Here is a 23,374-nt window from a genome sequence, read left to right as displayed (position 1 = left end):
CTAATATCACCACTGTCAACACCTCTTTGACCTTTTGTCTATGACATTTTTGACAATCTCTTCTTTGCCTCCACCTATCACTGGCCCTCTATCCAGCTCTACCTGTCCCACCCCACCCCCTTAAACCAGCTTATATTTCACCACATTTCTATATTTCCTTAGTTCTGTTGAAGAGTCATACGGAGTCGAAACGTTAACTGTGTTCCTCTCCGCAGATGCTGTCAGACCTGCTGAGTTTTCCCAGGTATTTTTATTTTTGTTTTGGATTTCCAGCATCTGCAGTTTTTTGCTTTTCTCTCTCTCTCTATCTCCCGGTCTCTCTCACCCTCTGTCCATCCCCGTGTCTCTCTCTCTGTCCGTTCCTGGGTTTCAAAGGCCTCCTTCTGACAGTCATTGGTGGTTGAACGGTTTCTGGGTTGCTGTTGGGACGGGAGGGCGTGTTTCAGTGAGAGGGGCGTGGAGAGAGTGGGGAGGAGGCGGACAGTGAACGGTTGCTTTCGGAGTCAGGCTGCCTCGCTGTGTCAGGGAAGCGCAGTTTCAGTGTGAACACTGGGACCGGAGCTGCTCTGGGACGACCCAGTGCAACGGGAGAAAGAGGGGAAACCGTGTCCGGACTGGGGAGCTGAGGCCGTCAGGTATCTGTGTTCACCAGATCCCGCTGGCTGTTTCTTGGCCATGTCTGGACTTCATAAAACAACAGCCAGGAACTTGGAGAATTTGACTTTGGATTCTGGTTATGGAGGTACCGCCACCTCGTGTAGATCGTCCAGTTTGTCGCTGTGTCGCTCAGGAGGGACCTGGGGCTCGTTCCCCAGGGGCACAGGGAGGAGACACATGGGCAGCTGTGATACTTTGGACACTGAGCTGGCAGAGAGCTCTGAAGGATTAGAGGCTCTGGACTACTGTCCTAAACTGCCCCATTTGGACCACGTCCCGTGGACTGAGGAGCAGCTTCAGGAGGTGCTGAGGAGATGCCGTCCCGGGGAATTCGGGCAGTCTGCCCCTGGGGGCTTTGTTCAAAAAGTCTCCACGTACCTGAGTAGGGCGCTGCTCCGGATAGGGAAGGAGGCGCAGAGGCTGTGTGTGCAGAGTGCCGAGTGCAGCAAGCATGAAATCCAAAGTTCGGCCAAGCTGGTCCTGTCCTGGTCCTTGTCTCAGAGTTGCATGGCGGCTGCAGTCAAGGCGCTGTCCGTCTACAACATGAACTCCGGGGATCAGCTCAGCAGCAGCAAGAGCTCCCAATGTAAGATTGTCTTCTCGGTTGGCCGCTTCTTTCGGTGGATGGTGGACAGCCGGCTGTCCATCCGCATCCATCAGCATGCAGCCATCTACCTGGCAGCCTGCCTGGAGAACATCCTGGAGGAGGTGCACCTGAAGCTGCTGGACAGCATACACTCCCGAGGGACAGAACCGCTTGAGGCCATGGACAAGGCCCTGGAGCAAATGATCAGCAACGACCCGGATCTGTGGGGCTTGTTCCAACCTTACGAGCATCTGATCTGCGGCAGGAACGCTTACGGTAAGCTGGGTTTAAGAGGAGAGACCCTCTCCCGACTTCAGGAGATCCCAAAGTGCCAACTTAACTACTTTTGAACTGTGGTAAACTAGGAAGTGTAGCAGCCAATTTGTGCACAGCAAGATCCCACAAGGAGCAATATGATAATGACCACAGAATATGTTTCAAATGATGTTGGCTAATGGATAGTTATTAGCCAGGACCCCAAGGAGATCTCTCCACACTCCTACCCCAGAGTGTCAACCTAGGTTAACGGCTCAAATCTCCAGAGTGGGTCTGGAACCTGCGAGCCTGCCTCAGAAGCAAGAGTGCTACCACTGAGCCCATAGCAACAGCACACAATCTCTGATGTTATCTTGTGGTCAGTATCCTTCTACAAAGCTTTTGGATTCAGCTTAATGTGCAAGTCTTTAAAATTTTGCAGGAATCATTTCACTGCTAGTTAGTGAAGATGCTTCCAGCTTCTACATTAGAAATAGCATTGGGTTAGCTGGTCCAGCCTCACCTGGAGTCTTGGGCACAGTACTATAAGAAAGGCACAGATTGCGGAGAAGGTGTAGCCTAAAGACACATGGACTGCTGGCTGGGATTAGTAGCCCTTGTTATCAGGAGTGGTGGTAATAGCTGGGCAGTATTTACATGGAAGGAGAAGGTCCAGGTGATCTTACAGAAGGATTGAAGCCCTAGAGTATAAATGGTAATGCTGGAAATCTCCTCTGACCTGCTGGTGACATTGCCACACAAGTGCCAAGGTGAGCCGAATTTTAGGCAGTTTTGTGCTTTTGGCATCTTTAATCAGGACCCAGATTAAGAACTCAGTTCCCATTAATCCCTTTGCAGAACAGACACGGCCAGATAGTGAGAAAGTATCAGGAAGAGACCCAGCGACAGGGACAGAGGCAAGGAGAGAGAATTAGAGGCTAAGAAATCAAGAGAAAAAGACACAGAAGAGAGAGTTGGACAAACAAAGAGGGGGGAGTGTTTTATCCTATCAGTGAGGACAGGATTCAAATCCAGATCCAGTGGTGTTGGTCTCTTTCTACTTTGATTTTAGGTTTCCAGCATCTACAGTGTTTTGCTTCAGGATAGTTTCTAACTCACTGGACCTGTCTCTGCCTATTAACCAAATTCAATGGCATATTTCTCTCCCTCTAGTTTTCTCACGTTAATCACTGACACTCCTTATGGGAGAGTCTTGTTAACTTGTTTGGGGGAAGGGAGGGTTACAAATAGGAAATACTTCAAATGAAACTAAATTCTGTTCCATGCAGTTCTCTGGTTTGCTTTGTCATATTGAACATTACGATATATTACCAAAGGGAGGATGGGGAGAGGGGTGGAAGGTGGAGAAGTGTCTTTTTGTAGAACAATTTTACTTGCCCTCCATTTCCTTTCCCTTTCTAGTGATGCATTACACTTACTGGGGCATAGAGTAAGTCCACTTGCCCTCTGCTTCTCCGCAGTGCTGGTTTCTAGCCCAGCTCGAACCAACGATGATCCAGAGTCTGGCTGATTCTCGTGGTTCAGGGGAGCATCTGACCTGTACTCAGTTTCTGCTCATGGTTAAGATCAGCAGGTCAGGGAAATCCAAACTTTTCTGTTTTTGTTCACTTGCACTTTAAGTATACTTCTCGTATGGTCCAAATGAAACGTCAACCAGGTGTCAACTATGACTGAGTGCACTTTTGTCTCTGAGTCAGAAGATCATGGGTTCAGGTCACACTTCAGTAACTGGGGCAGATTGCCAAGGCTGATTCTCCAGTGTAGCACTGCGGGAGTGCTGCACTGTCAGAGGTGCTAATTTCAGTGATTCATTAAGCCGAGGCCCCGCCCACCCTTTCAGGAGTTGGTGAAAGATTCCGTGGCACAATTTTCAAAGAAGAACAAGGGAGCTCTTCCTTAGTGTTACAGACAATACTTATCCCTCAATCCAACATTACTAAAACAGATTACCTGGCCATTATCTCATTGCTTGTTGTGGGAGATTGCTGTACGTGATACAAATGCAACTACTTTTTCTTTTATTGTTATCAATTTTGGACCAAATTTCTGTGGGGATCTTCAAATTTTTAGGCCATCACAAAACTCTTCACATTCAATGAGTTACTTTTTAGTGTCATTACTGTTGTTATAGAGGCAAGCACAGAAACCTGTTTATGCACAGCAAGAACCCAAAGCAGCAATTAATCAGTTAATTTGTTTTGGTGGGGTTAGTTGATGATAAATAATGCGCTGAGCATATTGTTAAACTTTCAGTGAGAAACAAGCCTAACGAGTATAATTTGAGGAAGCCTATTATTTTATCTTGTTAAGTAAGCTTATCTGTTAAGTATCTGCAGTTGAAGCTATAAATTATTTGAGAAGAAACTGAAATATTTTTCATACTGAAAGTGTGATTGCAGTAATGTTAATTCATTCATTATCCTTCTTGTTCTACTCCTTATCCAAACCAGGGCAATGAACTTTGCTTAGGGTTGTTCTAGAAGGGAGCCAGTATAGATATAAAGGCTGAATGACCTCCATATATGCTGTAAATGGTGGTTCTTTAAGTTGTGCTACACCGCCTTTAGAATATAGCTACACAAGGCCTCAGTTCAACACCTTGCCTGCAGCGTAAGACTTCCGACAGTGCAGCACTCCCTCAGTAGCACATTGAAATGTCTGTCTGAGTTATGGGTTCATTATATTTTTGTGGGTTCAGGACTCGAAGTGAGTCTAGTACCAGTAAATAAGTATTCAATTTATGAAAAGAAGGTATATATTTTAAAATAAAGGATACAATTCTAAATGAGTGCAGAAACAGAGACACCAAAGAGTATACTCTTTTGAATATATCACTGAAACAACCAAACTAATTAACTGAAGACCTCCCCCCCCTCCCCACTTAACAGGACATTGTAACGAAAACCAAACTTTTTAAAAGTCCTATCAAATTAGTGTAATGTTCCTGGGGCTGACATTACTCCAGCCCCTGCAGCGCCCACTAGTTTCTGAAGACCTCAAGCGTACCGGTGGACAGCCACCTAGACATGGATGTAACCGTGAAAGAGAAGTTTTCAATTATCCGCTGCTCGGATAATGGCCACATTGGCCAGGCCCAGGAACAGGCTAACAAGGAGGTCTGCTGATCTGCCTACCTCTCTCTCCCCCTCCCCTGCACCAGGTGGACCTTGGAGTTTATGTGCACAAATTGTTGAAGGTGGCAGCATAGGTTGTGAAAGTGGTTAATAAGGCATACGGGATCCTGGGCTTTATAAATAGAGGCAAACAGTGCAAAAACAAGAAAGTTATAGTGAACCTTTAAACAATGTTGCGTCAGCCTCCACTTGAGTCAGGGTGCCACACTACAGGAAGGATTGTGCAGAAAAGATTTACATGAATATTTCCAGGGATGAGGAACTTCAGTTGCCTGGATAAATTGGAGAATCTGGAGTTTTTTTTTTTAATTCACTCATGGGATGTGGGCGTCACTGGCTGGGCCAGCATTTATTGCCCATCCCTAGTTGCCCTTGAGAAGGTGGTGGTGAGCTTCCTTCTTGAACCGCTGCAGTCCATGTGGTGTAGGTATACCCACAGTGCTGTTAGAAAGGGAGTTCCAGGATTTTGACCCAGCAACAGTGAAGGAACTGCCGATATATTTCCAAGTCAGAATGGTGAACGACTTGGAGGGGAACTTCCAGGTGGTGATCTATCTGCTACCCTTGTCCTTTTAGATGGTGGTGGTCTTGGGTTTGGAAGTTGTCGAACGAGACTTGGTGAATTGTTCTCCTTGGAGAAGAGAAGTGAAGATTAAGAGGAGATTTGATAGAGTTCAAAATTGTCTGGACAGAGCAGATAGAGAGAAACTGTTTCCATTGATGGAAAGATCAACCAGAGGGCCCAGATTTAAGGTGATTGTAAAAGAAGCAGCAGCAACAACAGGAGAAAAACCTTTTTAACATGATGTTGAGGATCTTGGAAGGCACTATCTGCAAGTGTAGTGGAAGCAGGTTTACTCAAGACCTTCAAAAGAGGATCGGATAACTATCTGAAGAGATGTGCAGGGTAGTGGGGAAAAGGCAGGGAAGTGACACTAGCGAAGTTGCTTTTGTAGAGAGCGGATACAGACACGACGGGCTGAATGGCATCACGTGGTGTAACCATTCCATGATATTTTGTATAAACAAGTGCATTCTGATTTCACCCTGAATGCCCTAACACTAATTTTAAGATTTTGGCCTAGGAACTGGACCCCCCAGTTTCTCCCATCTATGCCATCGAATCCGTTTATCATTTTAAATCTCAGCCAGATCAGCAGCAATGGCAATTTACATTTATATAGTGCTGTTCACATGTTAAGAACATTCCAAGGTGTTTCACAGGAGCATTGTCAAACAAAATTGGTCATCAAATCCCTCAAGGAGATATTGATATCACCATCAGCCTTCTAAAGGTAATGGAAGAAAAGTCCTTACAGCCTGTATTTTCACCTTTAATCCATGGTGAATCTGTGCTGCACTCCTTCCAAGACCAATATACCAATCCCAAGTTGCAGTGTTTGAGGAGAAAGGGAAGTTATCCTGAAAACCTGTGACTGAAAGGAGAGGTGATGGGCGTGCCTTTTCTCAGCTGTGATTAATAGAGTTTTGATCAGTGAGATTAAAGAGCTGCAGTCAGATTAAAACTTGTTTGACAAACCTTTTCTCATTATGTCTAAATGGCATGGGAACACACTACTCAAGGGTGACATCATTGTAACAAATCAACTGGGTTCTTTCCTCCTTTCTGCAATGAAAAAAATGTTGCACAATTTTGTAACGACAGAGCACCTTTTATCAAAATATTTCTCACATCAAATATTCCCCAATCACATGTGTAAACCTGTCAGGGCTAAAGGGATTAAGGATCCTGTGTATGATTATGGCTAATGTTGGAATAACTCAGCCTCCTGCTCCCAGACTGTCCCATAATGTGCTTTCTAATCCTCAAATTAGTGTCACCTGATGATCAATTAAAATCTGGTTGATCACAGGGAGAGAGCACATAGGCAGTTGAGAGATTAAACTGTTCACTCCCAAAGTTCCAACATAGCTGCAAAGATCAAAGAATTACAATGAATTGCAAACAGAGCAAAATGCTACCTAACCACGGCATGAGTTTCAATTATTGTTTTGTCACGTAAAGGATGCAGTGTGAAAATGATACCAAGCTTGTAGAGTGACAGTGACAGGGTGTCTGACTGTACAGGAGGCAGTGACAGTGACACTGGTCTCGGGCATCAGGATAAGAGCTGGATTGAGCTTGGGTGTGATAGTCTCTATAGTGGAATAGCCAATGCTATGATGTTGAAGTGCCAGAAGACTGCTGATGTCAATGGATTATTTTCTCTTGCACACGATAGAGTGTAAAGCATTTTCCATTTTGACAGTTTACTGTAAGAGACTATACTTGCAGTTGAAAACAGCTTACCTGAAATATTGAAAGCACTGCTGCTATGCTGGTGAATGTTCAGGGGAAGGCTGAAGCAGTCTAGACTTGTAGGCACTTGCATTACAAAAACAAGTATTTCTTAAACATCAAAGAGATTGACAAGTTCTTTTGCAAGAGAGACAAGCAGCTCCTTGTATGTCTGAGGACTCTGGTAGCTTCGACTGGTGTATTGCTAATCCTCGCTGCTCTTCTTGGACATGCATCCCTGGGCTCAATGTTCTCCATGGAACTGAGGCCTGTAAACTCTGACTCTTATGTATTGTGTCTCTGTCCCAGGGGTTGCAGTCCAGGTCCAGTCAAGGCAATTAAACAACTTCTCTATGATTTACAAAGGCTCAGCAGTTGAGGCTTCAAAGAGGCAATATGGGAGAGTACAGGACTGCATTGTGCAGTTTCGACATGTTTTATTGAATATGTGGTGTATAGTTGCATGGTAGGCCCTCACATCCATCCAGAACCCCCACCATTATCCAATAACTGCTGTGAGCTAGACGTCAGCAGACCATCATAGGACTTTGAAGCAGTAGGAGACCATTCTGCCCTTTGAGTCTGCCCACCATTCAGTAAGCTCATGGCTGATCTGGTTGTGGTTTCAACTCCAGATTCCTGCCTGCCCTCGCCCGCCCCCCCTTAACTTGCTTGTCTATCAAAAATCTGTCTAACTCCTTGAATAAATTCAATGACCCAGCCTCCACTGCTTCCTGGGGAAGACAATTCCCCAGACTAATGACCCTCTGAGAAAAAATAATTCTCCTCATCTCTGTCTTAAAAGGGAGTTTCTTTATTCTTAAACTGTGTCCCCTAGTTCTAGTCTACCTCACAGGTGGAAACATTCAACCAGTATCCACTCTATCCAGCCCCCTTAGAATCTTTTGTTTCAATAGGATCACCCCTCATTCTTCTAAACTCCAATGGATACAGGCACATCTGTTCAATCTTTCCTCATAAGATCATCATCCCAGGAATGAACCTTCTCTGAACTGCTTCTAACTCAATTATATATATTTTTCAAATGAGACCAAAACTGTACACACTATTCCAGATGTGGGGCAGAATTTTTCCGTCGGCGAGCAGGGGGCGGGGCCCGCTCGCCGACGCATAAAATGATGCGGGATGATGTGGGGCAGAACCCCCGACATCACCACACCCCATTTAAATTTTCAGGAAGGCGGGGGTGCAGCAAAATCAGCTACGGGCCCGCCGACCTGTCAATGGCCAATTGAGGCCATTGACAGCATCATTTAAACAATTAAAGGACCTGCCCGTCCAACCTTAAGGCTGGCAGGCAGGCCAGGAGCCCCGGCGAGCAATAGAAAAAACATGAAACCTCATCCACCGGTGGGATGAGTTTCATGTAGCGTTTTAAAAAGTTTAATAAACTTATTATGTAAATTATGAACATGTCCCATCTCACGTGAAATTGTCACATGAGGGGGACATTAGGGAATTTTTTTTTCTATTTTTCATATTTTTAAAAGTGTAAGCGATCTCCCTGAAGCTGCACTTAGCCTCAGGGAGATGTGCGTTCTTTTGTGCACATGTGCGAAAGAGCGCACTCTCACTTTTGGGGAATCTCCCCCCCGCCTGCACAGGAAGTGCATAGCACTTCCCGCCGGGCGTCATGCTTGGCGGGCCTTAATTGGCCCACCCACATAAAATGGCGGCCCGTGAAAATTCTGCCCGTGGTCTCACCAAGGCCCTGTACAGCTGCAGTAAAACTTTTATATTCCATTCCACTTGCAAGAAAAGTCAACATTTCATTTGCCTTCCTAATCACTTGCTGTACCTGCATACTAACTTTTTGTGATTCATGTACCTGGACATCCAGATCCCTCTGTACCGTGGGGTTCTGCAATCTCCCACCATTTAAATAGTACACTTTTTCTATTCTTCCTGCCAAAGTGGACAAGTTCACATTTTCCCACATTATACTCCATCTGCCAAATATTTTGCCCGCTCACTTAACCTGTCTATATCCCTTTCACAGGATTTTTCTACCTCTTGACAACTTACTTTGCTATCTATCTTGGTGTCATCAGCAAATTTAGCTACCATACATTCAGTCCCTTCATCTAAGGTGGAAATTATAAATAGTTGAGGCCTCACCACTGATTTCTGTGGCACTCCACTGGACACAGCTTGCCAACCTGAAAAAGATTCATTTATCCCTACTCTGTCTTTCCTGTGAGTAAACCAATCCTTTATCCATGCTAATATGCTTCCCCCTACACCGTGTAATTTTATCTTGTATAGTAACCTTTGTGGCACTTAACAAATGCCTTCTGGAAATCCAAGTACATCACATCTACAGGTTCTCCTTTATCCACCTTGCATGTTGCTCCTTTAAAAATCTCGAATAAATTATTTAAACGCGGTTTTCCTTTCATAAAGCCATGTTGACTCTGCCTGATCAAATTGTGATTTTCTAAGTACCCTGCTATAACCTCCTTGATAATGGATTCTAGCAATTTCTCTGTGACAGATGTTAGGCTAACTGGCCTGTAGTTTCCTACTTTCTATCTCCCTTCTGTCTTGAATAAAGGTGTTACATTAGCTATTTTCCTGGGAAAAAACCTTCCAGAATCTAAGGGATTTTGGAAGATTATAACCAATGCATCCATTATCTCTGCAGCTACTTCTTTTAAGACCCTAGAGTTCAGGTCATCAGGCCCTGGGGCCTTGTCAGCCTTTATGTCTAATCGTTTTCCCAGCACCTTTTCTCACACGCCAGTGATTGTTTTAAGTTCCTCCTTCCTGTTCACCTCTTGATTTTCAAGTATCTTTGGGAAGTTTTCTAAATCTGCCACAGTGAAGACAGACACAAAATATCGTTTCAACACCTCTGTCATTTCCTTGTTTTCCATTCTCAATTCCCCAGACTCTCTCTCTAGAGGATCAACATGAGCTTTAGTTACTCTTCCTATTTAAATACTTATAGAAACTCTTGCTATTTGTTTTTCTCTTGTACTCTGTTTTCTCCCTCTTTATATTTTTTAGTCATTCTTTGCTGGTTCATAAAGTCTGTCCAATCTTCTGACCAACCACTAATCTTCGCAGAATTATAGAGTGTTTCTTTCAATTTGATACAATTCTTAACTTCCTTATTCAGCCACAAATGATGCACCTTTCTCAAAGAGTCTTTCTTCCTCACTGAGATAAATCTTTGCTGAGAATTATTCAATATATCCTTAAAAGTCTGTCACTGCATCGCTACTATGATACCTTTTAACCTAGTTTCCCAGTTCACTTTACCTTCATACCCTTATAATTGCCTTTACTCAGATTCAAAGCACTAGTCTTAGACCTCCACTCTTCCCTTTAAACTGAACATGGAAATTTTATTTGTTATGATCGCTGTCACCTCAAGACTCCTTTACTATGAGGTTATTGATGAATCATGCCTCATTGCTCATTACCATGACCAGAATAGCCTGCTCTCTGGTTGGCTGTAGATCATACTGCTCTAAGAAATTGTCCCGAATACACTCTATGAACTCATTTTCTGGGCTACCTTTGCCAATCTGGGCACACAAGCTGCTGAAGGTTTATGGAAAGAGGGTTGGTAAATTTGTTTCAAATGTTAGAATGACCTGATAGGGTGGAGAAACTATTTACTCTGGTGGGGGAGTGGAGAACAAGGGGACATGATTTTATAATTAGAGCTAGGCCATTCAAGTGTGATGTCAGGAAGCATTTTTACACACAAAGAATAGTGGAAAATGGAAGTTTCTCTTCAAAATCACTGTTGATGTTAAAAGTCAATTGGAATTTTCAAAACTGAGATTAACAGGTTTTTTGAGAGAGAAACAGAATTAATGTTCTGGGTCAACCTGAAACATTAACTCTGTTTCTCTCTCCACAGGTGCTGCTAAGCCTGCTGAGTTTTTCCAGCATTTTCAGATTTTTATTTCAGATTTCCAGCATTTGCAGTATTTTGCTTTTGTATTAACACATTTTCTTTGGGAAAGGGCAACAAGAGATATAAAACTAAGGCAGGTAGATGAAGTTGAGATTTCTAATTGAATGGGAGAACAGGCTTGAGGGGCTGAATGATCGACTCTCTTGTTCCTTTTTTACTAGGACCATCCAACCATGTGCAAGGGTAATGCATAACATGTCAGGTCAAATGTCCTGATTTTGTGTTGTAGCTTCTGTGTTCAGTTTTTTGCTGTGATTATACTGAGTATCCGTGACGAACAACACTGTGGGGATATGAAAGCACAGTTGTGGGTCACCAGTGATTTTCATCCAATTAGTTTCCAGTAAAGGAGAACCATGCTTGTGCTTGTCTGAAATGCTGCCGACATTGTGGTTATGTAGTTCGTGCGCCTGTACTTTCCACAGTCAACACATTAACCAAACAGCATCAACTAAGGTGGGGGTGGCTGATCGTCTAAACTTTACAGCATGACGTAGTCTCCACCACAAAGGGAATGTAAAACTAATATCTTACATTCTCACCTCAAGTGGCTTAACAACAAACTTTGCAGTTATGTGAAACATTTAATAATTGCAACCTGGGACAATGGTTTGGACAGGCTTGTTACACCCAGTGTTTCTAATATGTTAGAAAATAAGTTAAGAGAGACCCAGGCACTTACTGCCAAAAACAGTGGCCCAGACTTTGCTGGAAAATAACAGCGAGTTTATTGATGTTTGCCATTATTAATGTGTGAATTGTCTGGCAACTTGTGGTTAGGAAAAGATACCCTGTGAGTTTCGGTTTGCTACAAGTTGCCCCTTGCCCTCAACCTCTATGTGAATTTCATGAAATTGCTGCATTGATTAACCAATTAACTCACTACAGAAATTTAGGGCCAGTATTTATTGTACAATTTATTTATTATTCTACCACACATCTGCCCTCACACCTTCCTCTCCCTCCCAGAGCCATGATAGGTCCCCCTTGTCCTCACTTATCACCCCACCAGCCTCCGCATTCAAAGGATCATCCTCCGCCATTTCCGCCAACTCCAGCATGATGCCACCACAAAACGCATCTTCCCTTCACCTCCCACTGGTGCCATTCCATAGGGGCCGTTCCCTCCAGGTCCTGGTCCACTCCTCCATCACTCCCTACACCTCATCCCCCTCCCACGGCAGCTTCCCATGCAACCGCAGAAGGTGCAATACCTGCTCCTTTACTTCCCCTCTCCTCACGGTCCAAGGTCCGAAACACTCCTTTCAGGTGAAGCAGCATTTCACTTGCACTTCCCTCAATTTAGTCTACTGCATTCGCTGCTCCCAATGCGGTTTCCTCCAAATTGGAGAGACCAAACGCAGACTGGGTGACTGCTTTGCAGAACACCTTCGGTCTGTCCGCAAGCATGACCCAGACCTCCCTGTCGCTTGCCATTTCAACACACCACCCTGCTCTCATGCCCACATGTCCGTCCTTGGTCTGCTGCATTGTTCCAGTGAAGCTCAACGCAAACTGGAGGAATACATCTCATCTTCTGACTAGTTACCTTACAGTCTTCTGGACTTAATATTGAGTTCAACAATTTCAGATCATGAACTCTCTCCTCCATCCTCACCCCCTTTTTCCAATAATTTATAGTTTTTTTACAACTATAATTTTTTCTTTTTCCTCTTATTTTCAAGTTTATTTCGATCTATTGTTTCATCCCCACCTTTTAGCTCATTTCGATCCCATCCCCCCCACCCCATGCCCGCTAGGGCCATCTGCCACTAGCTTGCCCTGCTTGCTTCCCTTAACGTCCCCATTAGCACCTTCTTTAGATAATATCACCACCGTCAACACCCCTTTGTCCTTTTGTCTATGACATCTTTGGCAGTCTCTTCTTGACCCCCACCTATCACTGGCCCTCTATCCAGCTCTCCTGTCCTGCCCCCTTCTACCAGCTTGTATTCATCTCATTTCTATATGTCTTAGTTCTGATGAAGGGCCATATGGACTCGAAACGTCAACTGTATCCCTCTCTGTAGATGCTGTCACACCAGCTGAGTTTTTCCAGGTATTTTTGTTTTTGTTCTAGATTTCCAGCATCCACAGTATTTTGCTTTTATTTTATTGTACAATTACCTTTTTAATAAGGAGATTCACATTCCTGCAATTCTACTGAATCTCTCTGTCCCACAAAGAGAACAAGTTAAACAGCGGAGTCTCATTCCTACAGTTAGTAAAAATTGCTGTTGGAGAGCTTGTTACAATTTGTATTTTTCTTATTATTATTTCTTTCGGTATTTTTTCTCTCTTTTAATCCCAATGTATCTTTCCCTCTTTCTGTATTATTCTTTCTAAATCTAATTTGATTTTATTCACTTTATATCTTTCTCTGTTGTTCCTGTTTCTTTCTGAATTTCTGAAATTGTAGCCATTGCTGTTTTGACAGCTCAGATTGTGACACGCCAAGTATTTGTATACTTGCCTCTGTTAGAAAAGAACTTGAGATCCAAACACTTCCTGTCAGTGCTCTCATGTTTCTTTCTGTAGCCACAAGCAGGTTATGAAACATCGAAATTTAGCTCATTTTCCACATGAAGAGACTTTGTCGCTGTCAGTTTCCTGTTCATCAGGCTTCTGTCAATCAGCCCAGTGCTGGGGAGCTGAGCGACTGCATTCTGTCCCTCTTAGACATAACAACATCTTCTCACCACACTGCGTAGGTTAGCATCATTGCAGGATATAGATTACAACCTCACCACACTCCATTAGAAATAACTTCAGACCGTTGACAGTGGGTACGGAGTTATATGTTGCAGCTTGGAGACAGTGTAACGGGAACTGTGTGTTTCATATGTCTCAAGGAACACACATGCACACACACACAGGCTGTGTACATACTGAAATACACATAAGTATGTACAAGGGATAAGGTTAACCCTAATCGATTTGCTGTCAGTTTAAGATCATGGGTTATTGGGGACAGCACTCTGACTGATGTCATATGGTCCCAATGGGTTATTGGGGGCAGCACTCTGTCGATGTCATATGGTCCCAATGGGTTATTGAGTTATTGGGGACAGCACTCTGTCGATGTCATATGGTCCCAATGAGTTATTGAGGACAGCACTCTATCTGATGACATATGGTCCCAATGGGTTACTGGGGACAGCACTCCGACTGATGTCATATGGTCCCAATGGGTTATCGGGGACAGCACTCTGTCTGGTGTGGTACTTCCCCAGTGTTATTGGGGGTGGGCCCATAGATGGGACTGATTAGTGTCTGTGGGATAGTCCAAACTAACCAACAAATTTGACTGACCCTCTTTGACTAACAGAGTGAGCTGCAGGGTTAGCGGATCTGATCATTATGGTTAATTTTAATGAATTGAATAGCTGGAAAGTTCTCTACGCAGCAGAAAGTCAGTGATTTCATTGTGATACCATAATTTCCATTCTCATTGCTCTGGCTGCATTAACTATTTGGGATTTTGTATTAATGCATAGGTTAAGAGTCAGTGATCAGGACTGAGTGTGGCGGGAAAAGAGACCTTCAGTCATTTTTGGTCTTTCCACAAAGTGATGTTGAAAATGAAGCCAAAGTTTAAAAGAAAAGTCTGGCCTGAAAACCTATCTCATCTAATCTTGGGTGTTAGTATAGTTTCTGCTTCAACTACTCACTCTGGAAGTGGATTCTGCAGCTCTCTGTCTGAAGAGGTTTCTCCTATCTCAGCTCTAAATCTTCTGCTTTTATGGCTCTGTGTTTGAGACCCCTCAACTACTGGGAACATTCTACTTTCATCAACCATGTGCATCCTCTTGTCATTTTAAACCATCTTTAACATATAATAATCTGTGGTGTTTTAACAAACGGATCCATTTTTTCAATTTTTGTATGAGTTTTGCCTGATACCGGCAGCATCCTAGTGAATCTGCATTGTACCCTCTCTAAAGCCTGAATATCATTCCTATAGTGTGCAGATCAATGTGAGTGTGGTTATCAAGGCAAAGAGGGCTGTTGAAAAGGAGATCAGCATGACTTTTTTTTGAAAAATATACGTTATTCATAAAATATCTGGAAGAACATTCTAAAACATTTCAACATCACCATCACAAAAGCATAATCAGATTCAACTTTTACACATGGATCACAATGTGCGTCAATACAATCAATGAATATTACAATCATTTCAATATGTTCAATGCAGACAATCAAACAATAGTATTAGAGTTATCAACGTACATCATGTTGCACTCTGAGGTGCTTCAATACAATAATAATACAATTAGTATTCACTGCATACATTCGTTTTGAGCTGTACAGCCCGAGGGGCTCTCAACAGTTCCCAATCCCTCGGTGCATTGTGGCAGAAAGGTCTTAGACAGTGACCCTTCCCCAATGCGTCTTTGCGGCTGCTGCCCCAAGCTTTAGAGCATCCCTCAGCACGTATTCCTGGACTTTGGAATGTGCCAGTCTGCAACACTTGGTCGGGGACAACTCTTTGCACTGGAAGAGCAACAAGTTTCAGGCAGGCCAAAGAGCGCCTTTCACTGAGTTGATGATCCTCCAGCTGCAGTTGATGTTTGCCTCGGTATGTGTCCCTGGGAACAGCCCATAGAGCACAGAGTCCTGTGTCACAGAACTGCTCGGGATGAACCTCGACAGAAACCACTGCATCTCTCTCCAGACCTTCTTTGTAAAGGCACAATCCATAAGGAGGTGAACAACGGTCTCTTCCCCACCACAGCCACCTCGAGGGCAACGTGCAGAGGGGGTGAGACTCCTGGTGTTTGGAAGGATCTGATGGGGAGGGCCTTTCTCACTACCAGCCAAACTACGTCTTGGTGCTTGTTGGAAAATTCTGGCTATGAGGCATTCTGCCAAATGACTTTGACAGTCTGCTCAGGGAACCATCTGACAGGATCCACCCTCTCCTTTTCCCGCAGGGCCTCTAGGACGTTACGTGCCAACCACTGCTTGATGGACTTGTGGTCAAAGGTGCATAAATTTTTCCACGAGGGACAGGTGGTACGGCACGGTCCAACTACTTGGAGCGTTCCACGGCAGTGTGGCCAGACCCATCTTTCACAACACCGGGGACAGGTAGAACCTCAGCATGTAGTGACACTTGGTGTTTGCGTACCGAGGGTCTATGCACAGCTTGATGCAGCTGCACACAAAGGTGGCCATCAGGATGAGGGCGATGTTGGACATGTTTTTCCCCCCTTTATCTAGAGGATTGTACATCGTGTCCCTGCGGACATGATCCATTTTTGACCTCCAGATAAAGCGAAAGATGGCTTGGGTGATCGCCATCGCGCAGGAGTCTGGAATGGGCCAGACCTGTGCCATGTACAGCAACAGCGAGAGTGCCTCACACCTGAAGACCAGTTCTTACCTGCAATGGAGAGGAAGTGCTGCTCCCACATGCCCAGTTTTCTTTGCACCATAGACACTCGCTTCTTCCAGTTTCTGACATATGCCCCGGTCCCTCCAAACCACATCCCCAGCACCTTCAGGCCGTCAGCCCTGACGGTGAAGGGGGCAGAGGATCGGTCAGCCCAGTTCCCAAAGGACATGGCCTCACTCTTCCCACGATTTACCTTGGCTCCTGAGGCCAGTTCGAACTGGTTGCAGATGTGGATCAGTCTGCGCACCAGCAGCAGATCTGAGCAGAAGACGGCGACATCATTCATGTACAGGGAGGCTTTGACCTGAGTGCCTCCACTGCCTGGGATTGTCACTCCTCTTATGTCCGGATCCTTCCTGATGGACTCAGCAAAAGGTTCTATGCAACACACAAACAGGATAGGCGAGAGAGGGCAGCCCTGCCTGACTCCAGATTTAATCGGAAAGCTATCTGATTCCCACCCACTGATTGAGACTGCGCTACTGATGTTAGTGTAGAGCAGTTGGATCCAATTGTGAATTCCCTCCCCAAACCCCTTTTTGGAGCACATCCACCATGTAGGTTTGCGATATTCTGTCAAAGGCCTTTTCCTGATCCAGGCTGATGAGGCAGGTGTCCACACCCCTGTCCTGTACATAGGTAATTGTATCCCTGAGCAGCGCGAGATTGTCAGAGATCTTCCTACCGGGCACAGTGCAGGTCTGGTCAGGGTGGATCACCAGTTCCAGAGCGGACTTGACCCGATTGGCGATGACTTTGGACAGAATCTTATAGTCCACATTCAACAGTGAAATGGGTCGCCAATTTCTAATTTCCTCCCTTTCCCCCTTGTGCTTATAGATGAGGGTGATGATGCCTTTCCTCATGGATTCTGACATGCTGCCGGCCAGAAGTATATTCTCGTACATTTCTAGCAGGTCTGGGCCCATCCAGTCCCACAGAGCCAAATACAACTCTGCCGGCAAGCTGTCGCTTCCGAGAGTTTTAGTCTTCTCGAAGGACTCAAGGGCCTTAGTCAGTTCGTCAGGAGTTAGCGGTTTGTCCAGGCTCTCCCGTGTACTGTCGTTTAAGACCTCCATGAAAGAGGACAGGAAGGACTGGGAAGCCGTGCTGTCTGTGGGCTTCATGTCATACAATCCAGCATAAAAGGATTTGCTGATCCTCAATATGTCAGACTGCGATGACTTTACTGAGCCGTCTTCTTCCTTCAGGCTGCTGATCACAGAGCTCTCTCTGTGTACCTTTTGGAAGAAGAAACGTGAGCACATCTCATCCTGCTCCACGGAGCGGACTCTTGACTGGAAGATGATCTTGGAGGCCTCCAAGGCAAAGAACGAGGCTTGCTGGCTCTTCACCTCCTTGGAGTTCTTCCTTGACATCGATCCCCATCGACTGCAGCCACAGCAGGTTCTGCATGTTTTTCTGGAGTCGGGACATTTCCCTCTGTTCCTTTCTAGCTTTCTGGGCCCCTTTGAGGATGAAAAACCTCTTGATGTTCTCCTTGTTCACGTCCCACCAGTGTGTCAGGGACTCAAAGAGGAGTTTCACGGATCTCCAACCTTTGTAATCCCTCTCAATATTCTCTGGGGTCAGCAGTTGCACGTTTAGCTTCCATGCCCCCCTGCCCACCCTCTGGTCTTCCTCTAAGTGACAGTCAGCCAGTAGGAGGCAGTGGTCAGAGAAGAACACCGGCTTGACGTCAGTGGATCTGACTGCGAACGTGCGGGACACAAACAGGAAATCTATCCTGGAATGGACGGACCCGTCAGGCCGCGACCAGGTGTATCTATGCTGCACTCCGTCTGCAGGGTTGCTGAAGATGTCGTGCAGCTTGGCATCCTTTAGTGTTTCCATCAGGGATCTGGCCGTAGCGACCAATCTGCTTTTGGCCCTGCCGGATCGTCTAGCCGCATCGATGATGCAGTTGAAGTCACCGCCCAGAATGACCGGCCTGGAGGTTGCCAGCAGCAGTGGGAGTTGCTGAAAGAACGCCAGCTGCTTGGCCTTTTGTGCCGGGGCGTACACGTTAATTACCCGGAGTGGAGCATTCTTGTACATTACGTCTGCTACAAGGAGGCACCCGCCCACCATCTCCTTAACCTCGGAGACGGTGAAGTTGCCTCCCTGTAGCAGAATACCCAGGCCGGAGGGACGAGAGTCGTTTCCTTCCAGCCAGATTGATGGCCCATGGGACCACCATCATGACCATTGCCTGTAGGAGCTGAGGTGCGGAATCGCACACTCCTGCAGAAACAGCAGGTCAGCTTTGACCTTGGCAAGGTAGTCCAAGGTCGCAACACATTGCGTTGTAGATTTAATGCTACGCGCATTTATGGATACAATCTTTACACCCACTTTAAAGCATTTAGTCTCTTACCAAACCTGTTCTTTGAGAGTCCCAGATGTTTGGCCTGCTCCTGCATACCCATAGTGTTCACAAATTGCCTCACTTTGGATGGGCTGAGGAAACTGTCCTGAACCACCCCATTGGAGATGTTCCACTCAGGTGGCATCTGGGGGTTTGTGCAAATAACAGGATTTGAAATGTCCTCTGGAGAAGTCTTTCCAATCCTCTACCCCTCTGGGGCGTTGTTGCTCCCGCCTTCCTGGAGCTGGGGTGCGCTGAGCGCTTCACTGCTCCCAGATTCCTGGGGTTGGGGTGCGCTGGCCTCTTCGGGTTGTGGGCAAAGTTGGGGTGCGCTGATCTCCTCATTGTTTCCAATGTTCTGGAGCTCAGGTGTCTCGTCCTCCAACTCCCTAGGGCTTTGCCGCTTCTTCTGTAGGTGCCATCCTTGCACTTCTTTGTCCGAAGAGCAGCTGCTCTTGTCATCTGTGTCGGATGGGAGATGCTTCTTGCCACTTGTCTGGGAAGTGGCTTGGTCCCTACTTAGCTGGTTCTTCCTTTTGGCTCTCTTCGCTGCTGATTTTCCGCTGCTTCCTCCTCCATTGATTTGCTCTCCTGAGGAGTGGGGGGTTCAGGGGGCAGTGCTGTTAATTGGCTGTCTGCTGCCTCAATCTTTTCCTCCATGTTGTCTCTCTCTGTGTCCTCCTTTTTCCCATTGTTTTCACTGGGGGCCTTAGTGGTTAGAGGGTTGCAAGTGTCCTTGATAGTAGTGACATGAAGCATTTGCTCTGCTACCCCCTCGTTGGCTTTGGCTGCCTGTGCATAAGTGAGGCAGCGTTTGGGGCAGGTCCTGTAGAGGTGGCCTGCTTCGCCTCACAGGTTGCAGCACTTAGTCTGTTTGCAGTCCTTTGTCTGGTGCCCTTCCTGCTTGCAATTCTTGCAGAGGACGGCGCTGCAGTTGGCCGCCACATGACCAGACTTGCCACATGAGCGACAAAGTTTGGGCTGCCCAGCGTAGACAAGGTAGCCACGGCTTCCCCTGAGAGCGAAGCTGGAAGGAGGGTGGAAGATGACTCCCTTACCGTCGGTCTTGAGCATGACCTTGACCAGGTGTTTGCATGTCCAAATCCCGAAAGCATCTCTAACGTACCTCCCAACCTTGTCCATGTACCTGGTGAGGAAGGTGAACATGTCGGCGGCAGGGACGTGGGGGTTGTAGAGTTGCACTGTCACCACACGGTCCCGTTGCAACAGCAGAGCAAAGAGCGGCTGCACCGTCAGGATCTTCATCTCCGGTTGGTCTCTCTTCTCCTCGAGGACCTTCAGGAACTTGATGAAAGCTGCCACGCGCTCAAAAGTCACGTCGAAAAATTCAGTGCTGGGGAAGTCTTGCAGGGAGTAGATCAGCATGACTGCGTGGAATCATCGTGCTTCGTATTGTCTAAGTTGGAATGGAGTTAGTGGGAACAGGGTTAAAGAGATAGCTGAGCTGCACATTAAAGTCACAGGAGTCCATTGAAACAGAAAGCTGTTGTTCACGTTGGTACGGATTGAAATAGGAAACTGAGGCCCAGGCATTCTGCCTCTGCCTTTTCCAACATGTTCATCTCTGAATGGTAGGGTGGCTGGGGAAAGGGGATATGTAATAAAAGAACAAGCTTGCATTTATATTGTGTCTTTCACACCTTCAGGGTGTCCGAAAGCATTTTCCATCCAATCTACTTTTGAAGTGTAGTCACTGTTGTAATGTAGGAAATGCAGCGCAAACAGCAATGAGATCATCTGTTTAATTGTTGTTGCTGGAGGAAGATTTCTGGTGATACCTAGAGAGAATTCCTCACTTCTTCATTGACATAGTTTTATAGGACCTTGTACTCCTGCCCGAGAAGGCAAGCGGGGCCTTCTTTTTAACGGCACTCTACCTCTGATAGTACTGCACTTCCTCAGTATTGCATTGGAAATTCAACCTGGCTTATGTGCTTAAGTCTTTGTAGTGAGGATTAAACCCACAGCTTGATCTTGGAGTGGGACTTCACTGAGACTTGGCTGACAATATTGCAGAGCGGCAGTCAGAACAGTTCTTAACTGGAGCTGAGGTGCTGTTATTAATCAGTTTTTGTGTACTTGTACTATTAAACGAAAGACTAACATCTGATTAGGCAGCATGTGGTAGTCAACATCAAGAGGATCTTCAGCATACATTTTCACTCCTTAAATATTACTAGAAGGAGTGAAACTAAGGAGGGAGAGTTCATTTGGAAGAATTTCAGTAATGATTAATCCAGAAAGGAAGGAATTAGTTATATGAGGAACCAGGAGTGGAGAGTACAGCCACACCTTTGCTCAGATAAGTCATTAGATCATCAGACAGCAGGTCCCAGGGAAACTGTTACAGAGGCCGAAGATCAAACCGACAGTTCCTGAACAGAAACTCCATCAACTCCTTGATGACTCAGTTTCAAAATAAAATGGTGCCAGTCAGACTTAGTGAGTGACACTCTCGGCTCTGAATCAGAAGGTTATGGGTTCAAGCCCCACTCTAGAGACTAGAGCACATTATCTGACACTCCAGTAGAGTACTTACTGTTGGAGTGCTGCAGTGTCAGATATGCCACCTTTCAGATCCCCACCTCATGTGGACTTGATAGATCCCACAATGCTATTCCAAAGAAGAAAAGATTAAATGACCATTTATCTTATTTGCTGTGTGGGATCCTGCTGTGTGTAACTTTTATTGGAGTTAAGTGGAGCAAGGCCTCTTTGGATTGTATAGCATTTTGGATTTCACCTTTCTATCACTGAATGTGTTTTCTTAGCTCACCACTAATCAAATGATCTTTGTATTTCTTGTGACTGCAGGTGTGCCTTGCCTTCCAATTTACCTCAGCCTGTACACGGAGCACTACCACAGTGCAGAACCAATCCACCGGCAGCTGTACAATCACTCTGACCTTAGGAACTTGGAGCAGGCTATGCTGGCAACTTGTGTGGGCACCATCGCTGAACTCAGTCAGTAACACATAACACTTATGCCTTCCCATAACTCTGTGTGCATGAATGAGACGGTATTTATATTAATTGGGGTGTACATGTTTTGAGGTATGTATGTTTTGGGTTATAAATGGAAAAGCCTAAATAATTAAGTCCTAGTATGTTTTTATAGCATTTTACAGAGTTAGGATAGAGAGGAAAAGATTTGTTTTATACGAGAGTTGTGGGCTGTGGAGTACACGACAGGAGTTACAGATTGAAGCAGAGATCATATGAACATTTAAGAATAGATTAGACAGATTAAGAATAGATTAGGAGAGGGGGAATCAAGTGATATAGGATCAGGGTGGATCATTAGGATATTGCTCATGTGGAGGATAAAATCCAGCAAGATTGACTGAGCTGAATGGCCTGTACTGTAATATTTAGATAATTGTTTGCATATTTAACCATTATAAAATCCATTGAGAATGTAAGGCCGAGGGGCGTTAGTTTTTGTACTGTTAAATGCTGGTTACCTCTCTATTGAGCAGTTAACCCAGTTATTGGAAAAACTCAGCAGGTCTGGCAGCATCGGCGGAAAAGAAAAGAGTTGACGTTTCGAGTCCTCATGACCCTTCAACAGAACTAGGTGAATCTAAGGAATGTGTGTGTGTGTGTGTGTGTGTGTGTGTGTGTGTGTGTGTGTGTGTGTGTGTGTGTGTGTGTGTGTGTGTGTGTGTGTGTGTGTGTAGGTAGAGAAGTGGAGGGGGGTGGTGTGGTTGTAGGGACAAACAAGCAGTGATAGAAGCAGATCATCAAAAGATGTGACATCTTTTGATGATCTGCTTCTATCACTGCTTGTTTGTCCCTACAACCACACCACTTCTCTCCCCCGACCCAAACCTCCACCCCCACACACACCTTAAACCAGCTTATATTTCACCCCTTCCTTGGATTCACCTAGTTCTGTTGAAGGGTCATGAGGACTCGAAACGTCAACTCTTTTCTTCTCTGCCGATGCTGCCAGACCTGCTGAGTTTTTCCAGGTAATTCTGCTTTTGTTTTGGATTTCCAGCATCCGCAGTTTTTTTGTTTTTAACCCAGTTATTGTTCTGTTATGGAGCTGATGGTTTTGATTACAGAGATGTCTATATGTCTCTGGACAGCACGATTGATTCTAACTTCAGCTGAAGCTTCAGACTCGCCTCCGGCCTTATGCAGTATTTTTTTTTATTAATTCGTTCTTGGGTTACCCCTGACAAAGCCGACATTTATTGTTCATTCCTAATTGTCCTTGAGAAAGCGGTGCTGAGCCACTGTCTTGAACCGCTGCAGTCCATGTGTTTAAGGGACTGCTGTTGGGAAGGAATTCCAGGACTTTGATTCAATGACACTGAAGGAATGGCAAATATTTCCAAGTTAGGATGGTACATGACTTTGAGGGAAACTTGGAGGTGCTGATATTCCTATGGGATTGCTGCTTTTGTCCTTCTAGGTGGTAGAGGTCATGGGTTTGGAAGGTGCCTTGGTGAGTTGTATATGATACACACTGCTGCCCCCGTTTGTCAGTTGTGGAGAGAGTGAATGTTTAAGGTTTTGGACAAGGGTGACAATCACACAAGCTGTTTTGTCCTGCATAGTCATGAATTCCTTGAGTGTTGTTGGGGCTTCACTCATTCAGCCAAGTGGTAAGAATTCCATCACTTTGTGGACCTGTGCCTTGTGGATGCTGGAAAGGGGATGGTCATTGCA

The 23,374-nt window shown here is 45.4% G+C and overlaps 1 protein-coding gene across 1 annotated transcript in view; it reads left to right on the top strand.

Moving 5' to 3' along the window:
• Window positions 1-499: 499 nt before the first annotated feature.
• LOC121282570 (ankyrin repeat and BTB/POZ domain-containing protein BTBD11-like) overlaps window positions 500-23,374 on the top strand; it is a 46,570-nt gene continuing 23,695 nt past the window's right edge. Inside the window, exons 1-2 of the mRNA XM_041196316.1 lie at window positions 500-1,519; window positions 21,509-21,658. Of these exons, the coding sequence (XP_041052250.1) occupies window positions 676-1,519; window positions 21,509-21,658 (994 nt within the window). The 5' untranslated portion in view covers window positions 500-675. The remainder of the gene's footprint in view (window positions 1,520-21,508; window positions 21,659-23,374) is intronic.

This window comes from Carcharodon carcharias, chromosome 9 (genome assembly GCF_017639515.1).
Source record: "Carcharodon carcharias isolate sCarCar2 chromosome 9, sCarCar2.pri, whole genome shotgun sequence".
Classification (NCBI taxonomy): domain Eukaryota; kingdom Metazoa; phylum Chordata; class Chondrichthyes; order Lamniformes; family Lamnidae; genus Carcharodon; species Carcharodon carcharias.
Note: the sequence above shows the minus strand (reverse complement) of the source record. Positions and strands in the feature narration are given on the sequence as shown.